This window comes from Ixodes scapularis, unplaced genomic scaffold (assembly GCF_016920785.2).
Source record: "Ixodes scapularis isolate PalLabHiFi unplaced genomic scaffold, ASM1692078v2 PGA_scaffold2__306_contigs__length_199485367, whole genome shotgun sequence".
Classification (NCBI taxonomy): domain Eukaryota; kingdom Metazoa; phylum Arthropoda; class Arachnida; order Ixodida; family Ixodidae; genus Ixodes; species Ixodes scapularis.
Window position 1 is genome coordinate 169,017,446 of NW_024609857.1, and position 14,139 is coordinate 169,031,584.

Genomic DNA, 14,139 nt, shown 5'->3' on the forward strand with positions numbered 1-14,139 from the left:
AGTTCTTTAGTTGCGATGGAATTTCTATACCTGCGTAAAATTTTTGAAGAAATACCGACAAAACCATCTGACAAGCTCTATTTTCATGCACCACAACTCTTAAGGGAAACTCTTCCTTATAGTCCTTCACCAGGAACTTAACACTCAACGTCGACATCGCTACTTTTCCCAACTTTCTAAAAGCAGCTGGAACTTCACTGTATCTCTACAGTGATAAACATTCCTCTTGGCTTTCTTTAAGTCATCAGTGAAAAATTTAAACAACTTAGTGATCGCCTTGATTGCTTTCTTTTTGAACATCCTATCCCGTAGGATGGCAAACCTTCCCATGTTATCAAACTGAAGCAACGTCACATTCTTCTATTCAAGTTCGAATCTCAAGTTGTTCTGCTCCCGTACACGCGTCCTAATATTGACAGGTGGGTGAAGGAAGCACTGGTGACAAACACGCCAGGGACTGCGGAACCATGGCAAATGTCCAATGGCCTTTTAAGAACTAACCCGCTGCTAATGAAGCACATCAACTTAAGTGAATGGCAAAGCCATATCTGACCACGCGATAAGCTACCAAGCACTCCCGCATTGTTTCCAGTGACTGCTACCTGGTGGCACCGAACGTGTTCCGCCTCGGCTCCAAGGAAACGGTGGCGGTGGCGGTCGAAGGTGGGGCTGCTCAAGAGGTTCGAGTCAGCCTGCAGAAGCACCCAAATCAGCGGGGTGTCTTCTTCACCGAGACACGCACAGTCTCCCCAAGTAAGCCTCACCCTGAAAGAACCAACGTTGAGAGAGTCATTTGATCCCCATTGGTGGCCGTCAAGCATCAAGCTCAAGCTCTGAGTCATCTCGTAACATTTAAGACTGCAAAAAACAGCGTAATAGCGATTTTAATGTAGAAATGCATAATGCGTGGAAAAATAGTCACACCATTAGTTAGCTAATAAACTTTGGTTCACATAAAAAGTAAAAAAAAGAAAAGAAATGGCAGCGGCCTCTACCTTGAAAGTTCTATAATGCACGAAATACATTATAGGGCGAGGGAATTGATGCGTCATGTGACGTATATTTTCCCGCTAAATTTAATGAGGCAGCAGAATAATTGTATAGGTCAGATGACTGCAGGTTGCGTGACGTCACTTTTCCCAGCTAAATTTAGAGGGAAAACTGGATTGGTGTCTAGGCCACAAGTCGTAAATTGCTCGTTAAATTTAGCGGGTAACTGAATTGGTGTATCGCTCACGTGACGTCAATGTTTTCGCGAAATTTAGCGCGGAAACAGAATTTTTGTTTTTTGTCCCGTGACGTCAAATCACGTGACAGAGACTTTGCTGCTAAATTCAGCTGAGGAACTGATTTCGCGTACAGGACTCGTGATATCAATTTCCCTCCTAAATTTAGTGAGAATTGCATGGACTGGGCGGACAGACGGACGAACGGACGAACAAAATTTTGGGAGGGGGGTGTAGCGTTAAAAACCTTTTCATGCTTCAAAAAAAAACAAAAAAACACCAGCAACGAACGGGAGCTTTAATTCAGAGTCGTTGTCTGCCTGCTGAAAGAAATAAAATCAATTAAAACACATTCACACCATGAGCATGTAGAATACGAAAAGCAGATCTGCACGGGTGAGCGTATGAAAGCAAGTCCGAATAACCAAGCAGCACGTACCAGTGGATTGTCGCTACACGCAGGAAGGCCCGAAGTCTGGGATGTCGGCGTGGAGCTCGCGGACCTCCCCGACTTGACACTCGGCAAAGCTCCGGTTTACGTGACGCTCGAAGTCAAGTGTGGGTCTCTGTGGACCAGGAGTGCTCAAGTGTTGGTGAGCCCAAAGTCCGGAGAGCACCTCTTCTTGCAGACCGACAAGCCCATCTACCATCCGGGAAGCGCAGGCAAGTGTCATCCTCAACACACGTTCCCTGTCCCTCTACCTCTCCCCTTGACCCCCCCCCCCCCCCCCCCTCCACACACACACGTCGCAATGGGCTGATCACCGACTGGGGTGTGGGATCACACACGCCATGGCAAATGGTCAATGCGATAGGGCATAACCAAGGAGTGTTCCGCCCCCACTTTATGGTAATCTTGCTTCAATCAGTTCGTTATCATTCGGTTGTCTGCCGAGTCATTTCGTGCCTATTCACTCGACCATCATTGCGCTCGCCGTAACTCGCGCAGTTTTTTACTAGGGGAAATTGGAAGGTTCAAGACTGTGGTCTTACCGCTTTGGGGGTGTGTTATGCGCGCAGGCGTTTTCCCACCCGTACGTACCATCAAACTGATGGTACCCAGGGAGAGACTGAACATGTGCACCTAAAGTCAAAGCAAACCATAGCGTCATTCCAATTTATATATAAAAAAAAAAGATTAAGCGACGGCGAGTGAGAAACTTTCTTTCAAATTACCACTAAGTCCCTCTACATCAAGAGATTTTAGAAGTGCGTTCTATAAAATCCTGAAAATTATACAGCTTGGAAGTGACGGAGAGGAGGTGCGGGTCTTCTGACGTCCTCACGTACTTTCTTCTTCTCCTCTTACTCAGTTTCTAACCATATAAGTATAAGAATACTTTCCCTAACTATTCGTATTTTATATTCCAGTAAAGATACGATTTATTGCAATGGACGAAACGCTTAGACCTTCCAACAAAAAATTCAAGGTGGAAATACAGGTAAGCAATGTCGTATTTTCATTTTCATTATCCACTGTTTTAGCATAACCGCGGGCTCTGCGATATGTTCTTTGCTGCGTACAATATTCGATCGTTTTCTATTCGCGTTACTTCGTTATCCAACCAGACGTGTTTCCTAAATAAAATGGAAGAATGCGTTCGAATTATAATTACTCTTTTATTTTAAAAAGGGCGACCATCGTGTTCGAAAAAGTAAGATTAGTATCTTCTAAGACTATCTCATGATAGCCTTAGAAAACGAAAAACCTCGAATTACGACTAAGAACGCGTGCAGGCAAGCTGGTTGAAAAACGATATAGTTTAAAACCCAAGACAGAAAACAAAATACATTACAACACTGAGTATCAATTCTAGGAGTTACTGTTGGGGCAGGCAACCTTGACTATGCTCTGGGCATGTCAGGATGCAACAGTCCAGGGCGTTTCTTGGTACATATATCAACAAGCCCAGCAAATATTCTCGCTCTATTGAAAATTCCATCAAGCTACGTAATTTGGGACACTGACTGCCAGTCAGCAGCCTTGGTGGAACGTGATGGACCATCAGACGTTATCTGATGGTCCATCAGATGACGTCTGACTGCCACTGCCAAGGGAATTTCATCAACAAGGGCAGCATTTATATAAGAGTAAAGCTTACGCACTCATAAATATCGCCAAATGCCTCGATAAAACAAAATGTCCGAGAAAAAAAAAAAAAAGCAGGATCACCGCGCATCGAACCCGCGACCACTTGCGTACAAATCGGACACCTTAACCTCTATGCTATGCCCACACTTAGGAAACTCGATTTGACCATTCTTTTCATACGAGATGCTTCGGCTGCAAATGCAGTTAAGCCGTCAGCATGTTATGCAAAGCACTCGTACATCACTCGCCGTACTTCAGTTCTACTCACCTGCCATGTAGAGTACTTTCGCGTCGTAGAACGATCCTTTTGTTCGCGCGTCACCGGCCCAGTAGACCTGGTACACCTCGTCGTCTTCAACTACACCGCTAAAGTCCCTTACATCGTCGGAACTCACAACAGGCTGGGTCTTGTCGAGTAGAAATTCTACTAAAACATAAGACATTGTAGAGCCCGGGCAGGATCGACAGCTTGGAGCAAGCGGGCAAACAAAACGAGTCGAGAGCGATCGTTCATGAAAGCTCGGCGAAGCCTCTATGGGCGAAGCGAAGTGGCGAAGTGTCGTGTTCGGCCTGTTCGGCGCTTCGGCGGGCTTCTGATCAAGGTTGTCGGTCGGTTGCGTGTCATATCTCTAACGTCAGCGGTTTTATGGGCTCACGTCCCGAAATCGTTTTCTCGTGCATAGATTACTTTTCGTATTCATAGATTTGACGAAATAGTGGTATCCGAACGAACTTTACGTCCTTTGACCGTACGTCTGTCTGCACGTCAAAGCTTTTTGACGTACAGTCAGAGACAATCGATGTACAGTCAGAATCGCCACCAAGACATCCTGATGGCATTTCGCGGCGGCCGACTGCCACCAGGAAACCATCAGAAAGCCGGCAAGCGGGGTCTGACTGGAGTTTGACTGTCGGTCAGGGTAACTTGTTGGCCAATCAGACATGCTTGACGTACAGTCAGGCACAGTCAGCGGTCCACTAGAAAACATTGACTGCCAAACAGGGTTACATTGATGGATTTTTCCTTCGGGCGTTCGCAGTCAGGGTGGCGTATACTCTAGTTGGACGAAAAGCGTATTGGTGCCAATCAAGATTCAAGATTGAAGTTGTGTTGTGTGTCCTGCATGTCTATCCTTCCTTAATAATAATAATATCTTTATTTCAATCTAATAATGGGGGCCCAAAGGAAAAAAAAGCTGCAACAGGCAGCTTGACTAGTCCTCGGGCCCCTTACACTGATGAGCAGGAAGCATGCGAAAAAATACAGAAAAGGCAAAGTATACAGTGAAACCGTTGCGCATCTACGGTTGACATTTGTACAAACCAAGGTTAACGGAAGTGTAAATTATAGAATAGAAGCGAAAAAAAAATTACGTACAAAAATATAAGTGCACGTCCTTGAAAGTTAAATCAGTATTGTCAATGCAACGACTATTTAGGAAACGTGGAATGTAAAATTTAACATTTGATAGCCATAGTTTGTTCGTTGCGTGGCCATCCTGCATTCCTCTGCGTTGCGAGTAGAGTAATGTGGGGAAATTTTTCTTAACGACACAATTATTTCCAGAAAACAGAAGCCTTCTTTTCACTTTTAAAACTAGTACCGAGTCTGTAATAATTAAATTTATAAATGCTAATTATTTTACAGTTCTTAAATAAATCGGCAAAATGAAAGTCACAGGGCACATTAAATATTCGTCTCAATATCTTTTTTTGCAGCAAAAACAGTTTTTCTGTATCAGTCATTGTGGATGTGCCCCAAACTAGAAGAGAATACGTTAAACGGGAATTGAGTAGTGATTTATAGATCAACAATTTAATCCTCGTTGATACAACAGATCGGTAGCGATTTACGAATCCCACTATTCAAGCATGCTTTGGAACAATAGAGTTGATATTATTATTCGAGCTCATTGTTTCACTAAAAAACACTTCAAGAGTTTTGAAAGAACTAACGATTTCGACGGGAGACGGGTCAAAGCGGAGAACCTTCGATATAACCAGAGACCTATTTTTTGGTAAACAAATGGCTGTTTTCATCTTAATAATATTAATTTTCAGCGAATCGCTATCCCCCAGCCTTTTATATTTAATAAAGTGAAGTTCGCCTAGCAATTATTTCGTCACAAGTTTCGTCAGAAAAAAAAATACTAAAGTAGCATCTGCATGAATGACAAATTTCGCCTTAGTATTTACGCTGATTATATCATTAAGGCACACATTAAAAAGAAATGGTCCCAATATGCTTCCTTGTGGAACACCTGACGTAATACATCTCACAGTAGAAGAATGACTGTTCATGTTAGCATAGTGCTGGCGTTGTCGTAAGTATGACTGTAAAAGAAGTAGGGCAAGTCCGTGAATGCCACACATTTCAAGCTTTTTGAATAATGCCTCGTGATTAAGACAGTCAAAGGCTTTTGCAAAATCTACGAACACCCCTAGAACAAAGTTTTTACTGAAACTTTTCTAAAATATATTATTTTTGATCAAGTCTTTGTTGAACAGTTTTTTTCTGAAACCAAATTGCGAGGAAGTTATGAGGTCACATTTATTCTAGAAGTCTTCTAAACGATGATACAGTAACCTCTCCAAAGCCTTAAAAAATACGGGCAATATAGAAATAGGTCTATAGTTGCCCAACTCATTTCTATCGCCTTTTTTCTGCAGTACAGACACCTTAGCTCTTTGCATTATTCTGGAAAACACACCAGACTTAAAAAGGAAGATTAAACATATAAGTTAACACGGGAGCAATCAGGTCGACAACATACTTATGGGGCGAATTCGCATTCAATCAGCGTCACAGCTACCGCTACATTTTAGGTGCAAAATCACATGAGTTATTTCTGGATTAGGAATTGGCTCTAAAAGTATAGATCTAAAGTTTCTCTGACAAATATATTTAGAAAAGTCATTAGTATCGGCAATACTTGATATATTTACAAAATATACATTAAACATATTTGCCGAGTCTAGGTCGGTTAAACCTACACTTTTATACTGCAATGTCTCAATGGTGTTTGATACAGCAAACCCCTTAACCAACGACCAACATGTTTCCCTATTACGTCAGTACCACTATTTGCCGACGAGAAAAGGGAAAAATAATAAATTTGTTTGGGAATTTCTTAGCTCCTTGGTCAAGCTGTCACGATAAGACTTAAATTCTTTAAGAACATCCGGGTTGCGTGTTTTAACGAACCCTTTATATAGTATATCTCTCTAACGTATTCCTTTGATCAAACCGGACGTCACCCACGGTTTACGCATCTTGTTTGATATTTTTACGGGTTTATATGAAAAGAGATGTTTATACAGTTTGAGAAATTGTTCTAAAAATAAGTTATTGGCGTAATCAACCTTTTCTTCCGTAAACACCATATTCCAATCTACAGCTGTAACGTCTCGTATAAAAGCATCGAGACTATTTTTATCAATGTTTTGGAAAAACGCAGGTTGGCATTTTGTTAGGTTTCGAGATTAAGCTGAACACATAAGAAAATGGGAAGATGGTCACTCAAGTCACAACTTATAGCTCCACGGTTCACTCAATCTGTATGAAAATCAGTTATAAGCAAATCTAAAATGGTTTTTGTTTCTAAAGTAATTATTGTAGGACTGGCTATCGTGTTGATACATCCGTACATGCTAACTACGTACTCCATTTTCCTTTTGGGAAAACTGCAGAAGGCATATCAACATTAAAAGCACCCCCACAAATGACGCCATATTGATTCTCATTTGTTAACATAAAAAAGACTCAAGAATTGCTGAAAAGGATGACATGCTACCGTCCGGTGGGCGATAAAAAGCCGCGAAAATATCTTGATTGTCACGTAAGCCCAACGCTTCTACATCTTTCGTGATAAAAGAATAGTCACTTAGTAGTTCACAGTCGATACCCTTTCTAATCAAGAAAGCCAATCCTCCGCCCCGCTTTAAAGTGCGATTTAAAACATGCGTATTATAGGATTGTAAACTAAAAATATCTGAGTTATCTTTATACCAGGTCTCGGTAAGCATTATGTTATCAAAAAGAACACCGAACTGATCAAAAATCAATTCAAGGTCGGCTTTTTTGTTGACTGCGGACTGCGCGTTTAAATGAAAACAATTTAAATGTGAACTACATTATTTCTCGAGGAGAGCCGTTGCTTCATCATGGAGTAGTGGCTGAAAATAACTACTCTCTGCGTGAGGTTATTGGGGCAAAATTTAGAAATCTAAGCATCATCAGTATACAACTACGATGGAATGCTTTGCAAATCTTCATCACTCCTGATCACAAAGGCATCATCGCCATCTTTGCGTTTAACAAAGATTTTACCATTTTTGTGCCACACATACAAGAAACCTTTTCCTTTTGCCCAGTCCTTTGCCTTGAAAATCATTTCTCGTTAATGTACATCTTCTTTCCAGTGGCAATTAGCCTTTTCTTACGGTCCAACCACGCGTCCCATGTTGTCTGAGAGGCAAACCTGACAATAATGCCTGGAATCTTGTCGGGCTTTGACGGCAGTCTGTGGATTGATGTGATGTCCGTTCCAGTCAGCTCAGGCATTCCTAGCGCTGATGCGACCTCGTTCACTTTGCTCGTCACATCTTAATCTTTAGTTTTTTGAATACAGTGGGGAATTCAAAATTAACCTTCCGACTTCTCCATTCAAGGTCATAGAGCTCCAGCTTTAACTGGTTAAGTTCCTTCGTTTCGTCTCGTTTCTCGATTTCTTCAACTCTAGATTTGATAATTTTAATTTCTTTCATGTGTTCCATGACGATTTTTAGTATTTCATTATATTGTGTCGACATCATGTTGACCGACGCTTCAATGTTTCCAACTGTTTCCTTCAGATACAGCAGGTTATCTAGCCCTTTATAAGGCGCGAGCAGACTTTTATTAGTTCACTTATTTTTATATCAGAAATGCTTTATTGAACAAGAAAGAGAATGTTTAAACTAATTCATATAGTTCGGAAACAAAATTTGGAGGCACAGTTGGTGGGACAACATATGTCCCACAACCCTCTAAGCACCACAAACAGAAGTGGGACAGCGTATGTCCCATTGCTCATGAGGGACATTGACAAAATATAACGAGTGCCCTCTATTTGAGTTCACTTGGACAAGTGAAAGGAGGAGAAGCACCCAACACACAAAGGAACGTCGCAGGTGCAGCACAAGTATCTTGTGCGGGCTTGCTTGCTCTTCGTGGAGCACCACCGACACCTTCTCCTCTTTGCATTCTTTTTGGGAAAGTGGTCTCTTCCTTCAAGCCGAATTTCGTTCGGCACTCCAGTAATCAGAGACCCACTGCGGCGTCCCTGTTTCCTCTCGAAATGCACTTGAGACTTCCTGGCAGTGCGAAAAGTATGTCTCTTGATCAGTTGTCGCTCAAGAAGCACCTTGAAGTGAAGCAAAGCCACATCGTCGTCACTGTGATATGCCATGTGTTGCACAAAGGCATTGACGATTGCTGCATCGACAAGAAACTCAAAAATACGATTCCACCACTTCTTGGACCGTCGATCAACCGGATAGGCATTGCGCTTTTGGTCGAAACAGTACGCCCACCATTCAGCGGTTGTAGTCCTTGACGGACATCGGGCATGTAACCTGAACTTTTTTTCCGCAGGGAGGCTTCCTTTCCATCGAAGCTTGCTCTTCAGGGTCATGAAATTTGGACATCATGTGAACATTTTTTGTGTCTCGCCATGGGTAAGCCGACACTGGCCCAATTTTGATCGGTAGAAGTACTCTCCACGAGAAAGCTTGTTGTCAATTTTGACTTCTGGGGGCAGGTCTCTTTGTTGGTCCTGAATGTGGCACAGGCAAACACTCCTCGTTCTCGAAGTTGCAGGAGCAAATTGGTTGAAGAAAAAAAATTGTAAAAAAAAAAAGCTTGGGATTCTTCTTCCACTATATCCTCCGTCAGCGAAAGGACAACGTGTTCCCCAAGTGTCTGATCAGTGAGCCTTTCTCTGTTGCGTCCTTGATATACTACGAATCCACAAAGGTAACCAGTCTCACTGTCGGCGAGGCTCCAGACTTTATACCCCCGTTTGATTTTCGGTTTCATCGGCATGTATTGTTTTATTGCCGATTGACCCTTGAAAAGAATCATCGATCCATCAACCGCGACGTGAGAGGACGGGCTGTATTTTTTTCGAAAATTCTTGTTGAGGGCTTCGATAAGAGGTCGAACTTTATAGCACCTGTCATATCCTGGCGAGGTTCGCTCTGGTTGCTGCGTGTTGTCATTTAGGTGTAAACAGCTTGTGATTTGTTGATGCCGCTTGAAGGTCATCACGCGAGAGAATTCCTTCACATTGAAGACCTGATCTGATGTCCAGTACAGGTGGACTTGGGGCAGTGGATGAATAACTCATAAGAATGAGCATGCCTATGTGGGCTTTGAGCTCACTCACTGAGAGTGGCTCCCAGTTCGCTTTTCCTACCTGATCAGCGTACCGGTTTGTCTCTGTGACAATAATTGTCCAGATTTATTCATGAATATAAAAAGTAAAAGCGTCAAATGCTCTGCTATCTGCGCTTAGGTTAGGAGAGCATGTTGGAGGTTTTTCAGTGACCTTTTCAGGAATGTCTTGAGGTTTTCCAGCTATCCATTCCATGGACGGTGATGGTATCCCATTCACTTCGCCGTTCTGACTAGCCTCTGCTTCAGGCTGGACAGGCGTCTTCTTGCTACGTATTTTTTGCTTGTACGTCTTTTCTGGCCTCTTCGGTGCTTGTTCGTTCGTATCATCGCTCTCTGATGACTCTGCTGAAGCCACAGCTGATGTTAAGGGCATGTGAAAATCGTCATCCGAGTCGCCGGACGCGTCACTCGCCGAGTCGTCCGGAAGGCTAAAGAACAGTTCTAAAGCCCCCTCGTCAGTGAGTTTTCTTTTTCCTGGAAAGGAAAAGCACTAATATATTTTCTGACATTAAATAAAAGCAATGGCAGCTATTGGAAACAAAAAAATCGCAACAGCATGAACGACGAACCCCATAATAGCATTGGCTGTGTTGCTAAGCCAAACGAATTCACACCTGCTTGTAGAGCATCAACAATATAAACCCATGTGCCATCTAAAACGTGCTAATACTTCCCTCACCTACTCCTCACATGCGTAGGAAGACGTAGAACGTAAAGGGCAACTTACTTGACATTTTGGGACCAAGTAGTGTCTTCCGAAAAATGGGCCCCTGCGGATCCGTGTTTCGAAAACCAATGACCAAAGCAAGCACATGTTTTCAACCTTCGGCCTTCTCGTGAAAAAAAAGAGAACTGAGGAAAAGTTGCATTTGACATTCATAGATGGTGCTAGTGAAAAAAATGGGACGCCAGTGTCCCACGATCCCGAAGAGACTCGATTGAACCAGTTCTCACAGGCGGGACGTATGTGTCCCGCTGTCTCACAAAGGGCTAGTTTGGAGCTCATACACACCAACATTGTCCACATGCCGTCATCGGGTGTTTGCTTATTGTACGCGCCGCCTTAAAGTTTCGAAGCTCGGCAGGTGGGGCACTTCCAAACTGTGCGATACGACTCGCCCTTTGTCCTCAGTGTCGCTTCAGAGATTCCCGAACAACTTCCAGGGTGATACGAACATCCACCATCACTACCTGAAATCGATTGATCATCATCGGAGCTCTGTTCTTGGCATTTAAGACGTATTAGCTCAGCCATTTAAAAGTTACTATTGGCTAAAACTGGCACGACACTACATGCAGCAGCGGCGACCGAGCCAATAATGTCGTAAGGAAAGTAGGCAGTGACAACCTACCTGTAAGGGCATGCAGGAACAGAATTAGTCAGTGAACTGTCGCCCGCCGCTGCTGCTGCCAGAATGGCCCGGTCGTGCTCGTGGCTCCTTTATGACAGGATCGTTCCGCGTAGATGTTGCTTGACTCCGGTGTCTTGGGTGGGGCCGCAGGCTTCAACTCGCCGATATGGGTCACAGTAATCACAGCCGTGAGTGAGAGCGACACAGCGGTTCCTTCGCTGCGGACTGCGTGCAGACGGTATCGGGCACCTCTTTGATAACTGTAAGGGCATACGGAAACAGAATTAGTTTGTGTACGGTCGCCCGCCGCCGCTGCTGCCAGAATGGCAGCAGCTTCGGCGGGAGACTCTTGATATAATATATAGAGTCTTCGTATAATGCAGATGGCGCTTCTTAAAGCGGTAGCTTTTTAGTGCCAACCAACCCTAGCAGCTGCGCGAGCACGAAATACGTAAATCGGTAAGCTTGTAACCACTAAGCTTCTTGGAAAATTGGCAACTGGTGCCAGGGATCGATCCCCGGTAAACGGCGTGGAAGCCGTGGGCTCTGCTGACTGAGCTACGGACCCAGCACGGGGGCACGGGAGGACCGGAAGCAGGTGGTGTGAGAGAGCGCGCGGAGTGGAAAGGGATGGAAAGGGCAAGAAAAAGAGAAACACAAATAAGTGCTGTAAAAAAACGCGAAGAAATAGGACTAGTGGAAAGGGCAGGAAAGCACGCTTTCTCTCTTTCGGTGACCCAGAAAAATTTTGGGCAAAGGTGGCAAAGGCCGGGGTGGGAGGAGGAAAGGCACAGCGGGAGGCGAATAGGTCGGCTAGGGCAATGAGAGGAGGAAGGAAGATCAGGGCGTAGTCACAGGTGTCAGCACTGGTCCAGAGGAGCGTTTCGCGGGCAAGCTGATGCTCGTGTTCTTTCCAGGCAGATAGTAACATTAGGGAGCTTTCACAGATCGTTTTTGCCGTCCCGCAACGCCCTCCGCAACCCGCTACGATACCCGGAACTCTACAGTCAAGGCCATCGGCGCGCAGGCGCAGTAGCGACTTCCTTGCGGAGGGCTTAGCGGAGGGGGAAACGCGGTCTACCGCGTTTCCCCCTCCGCTAAGCCCTCCGCAACGAAGTCGCTACTGCGCCTGCGCGCCGATGGCCTTGACTGTAGAGTTCCGGGTAACTTAGCGGGTTGCGGAGAGCGTTGCGTGACAAAAACGATCCTCGAAAACTTCCTATTATCAGCATAAATACTGTACCGGATGTCAGGGAGGGATTGAAGAGCACGGTAGATCCCGCGTATGGTGAAATTGAATATTATTGGGGAGAGGACATCCCCCTGAGAAATGCATCTCTGTGAGTGAGAAAGGTGCTGAAGGATAGGTAACAGCTTTATTGAAGCATGATGGTGCGGTGCGTCAGCCGCCTTGGTACAGGCAGACGCTGATGGCCCTGCTGATGTAGAGTACCAGTTCCCCGTTGATGTTCGAGGCTGACCGCAAGAGCCAGCAACCTTCAGTGTAATGGCGCCGCTGTGCTGGGTTATAGGGGTAGTCCCACAGAAAGTGGTCTGGTGGGAAGGGGTAAACCAGTGGGAGCAGAGAGGGAGTGGGGCGTCTGAGGTGTAACAGAAAAAGTGAAGTCGAGTGGTTTTTTGAAGTGTGTTAAGTTTTGGCCTATTGAATAAGTCTTTACTCACGACGAGTAAGCTGGGAGTGGGAAGAAGGGAAGGCAGAGCGGGAGGCGAGGAGGTCGGCTAGGGTAGGGAAGGAGGGGGAGGATCCGGCTTTCCCGGATCCTCCCCCTCCTCTCCCTACCCAAACGCGGGGTGTTATGTCCCGGCTTCTTGGTTTGTCCTTCGGCATTGGTACACATGGATGGCGCCATCTGATGGGCTGCGAAGCAATCGGAAGACGGAAGTGGCCCTGCACGTCTTAAAGGGATTGTCCGGTCAAATTTTGTATTCGAGAAAACAATTGAATATCATTGTTATTGCCTCGAGAGGCATCGTACGAGCTATATCTGAATTTTATATGCACCTCTGCGTGAGTAATTGAATTTATACTGCTCCAATCGCATTCTAGCGTAAACGCTGCTTTCGTTGGCAACATTGAAGCTCTGACATCACAAAACACATAGCGAGCATTTCTGTCTCGTCGTTTGCCTGCGAGTGAACGCCTCAGCGTGCTTCGTTTTCGTTGTGCTCGACTTGGGTTTCGTGGTTGGGTGGGATTTTTGTAGCGCGGTTGGGTGCCACAACCACCGGGCAGCACATGCGAGCCAAGACATGACGTTCCACACTCTTCCGCGAGACGTGCAGTGACGAGCAAAGTGGATCGTCGTCGTGCGTAGGGACTGGATTCCCGTCAAGAACGCAATCCCGCTTATGCAGCAATCATCTCACAAAAGAAAGCTACGAGCTGAGCTCTAAGCGGACAGAAGGCTTGTAAGCTGAGGTGTGATGCCGTACCAACGGTATTAAACTACGTCCACCCACTCCTCGCCCAAATGGGATCAGTCAATTTAGGTCTGTTCGATTCGCCTGAACTGGCTGAACTAGTTCGGCAGTGCAGGAACTGGTGCATTCGATTCAACGGGACGTTGCACGACCGCTGCACTGGCGTGTTCGATTCATCCCAGTTCTGAACGAGTTCAGACCCAGTTCCTCAAAAATCTTGCACCGGCTCCGGACTCAGTTCAGCGTCCGTGCAGAAGCAGACGACAAGAGCAGACGGCGATAGCAGACGACACTCCTCGTCCGTCTCTGCTCGCGGTGCCATTTTTCGCAGCTCTTGCTCAAATGTCTGCGATGTTTAACAATAACGCCGATACGGAGGTTGCATTTCCTCTCATTTATGATTATAACGTACCCGGGGTGGACCCGGAATTGAGATCATACCCGAGGGTAGGAATTTTCTTGATTATGATATTCTGAAAACGTTTTAGGCACCTGCTCGCGTAGGTTTGGCTCCCTGTGGTAAGTGTTGAAATATTGGCTCACGTAAATTGTTTCTTTTTGATGCTATGTGGGGATCCACAGTGTTGA

General features: G+C 45.1%; 1 protein-coding gene and 1 pseudogene across 1 annotated transcript in view; one reads left to right on the top strand and one right to left on the bottom strand.

Annotated features, from left to right (window-relative positions):
• Positions 1-14,139, top strand: part of LOC121832997 (venom factor-like) — a gene marked incomplete at its 3' end in the record, with an annotated part of 70,421 nt that overhangs the window by 19,349 nt on the left and 36,933 nt on the right. Inside the window, 3 exon segments of the mRNA XM_042292108.1 lie at positions 593-753; positions 1,689-1,889; positions 2,598-2,668. Coding sequence (XP_042148042.1) covers positions 593-753; positions 1,689-1,889; positions 2,598-2,668 — 433 coding nt within the window.
• On the bottom strand, positions 8,436-9,006 carry LOC120845880 (annotated as a pseudogene).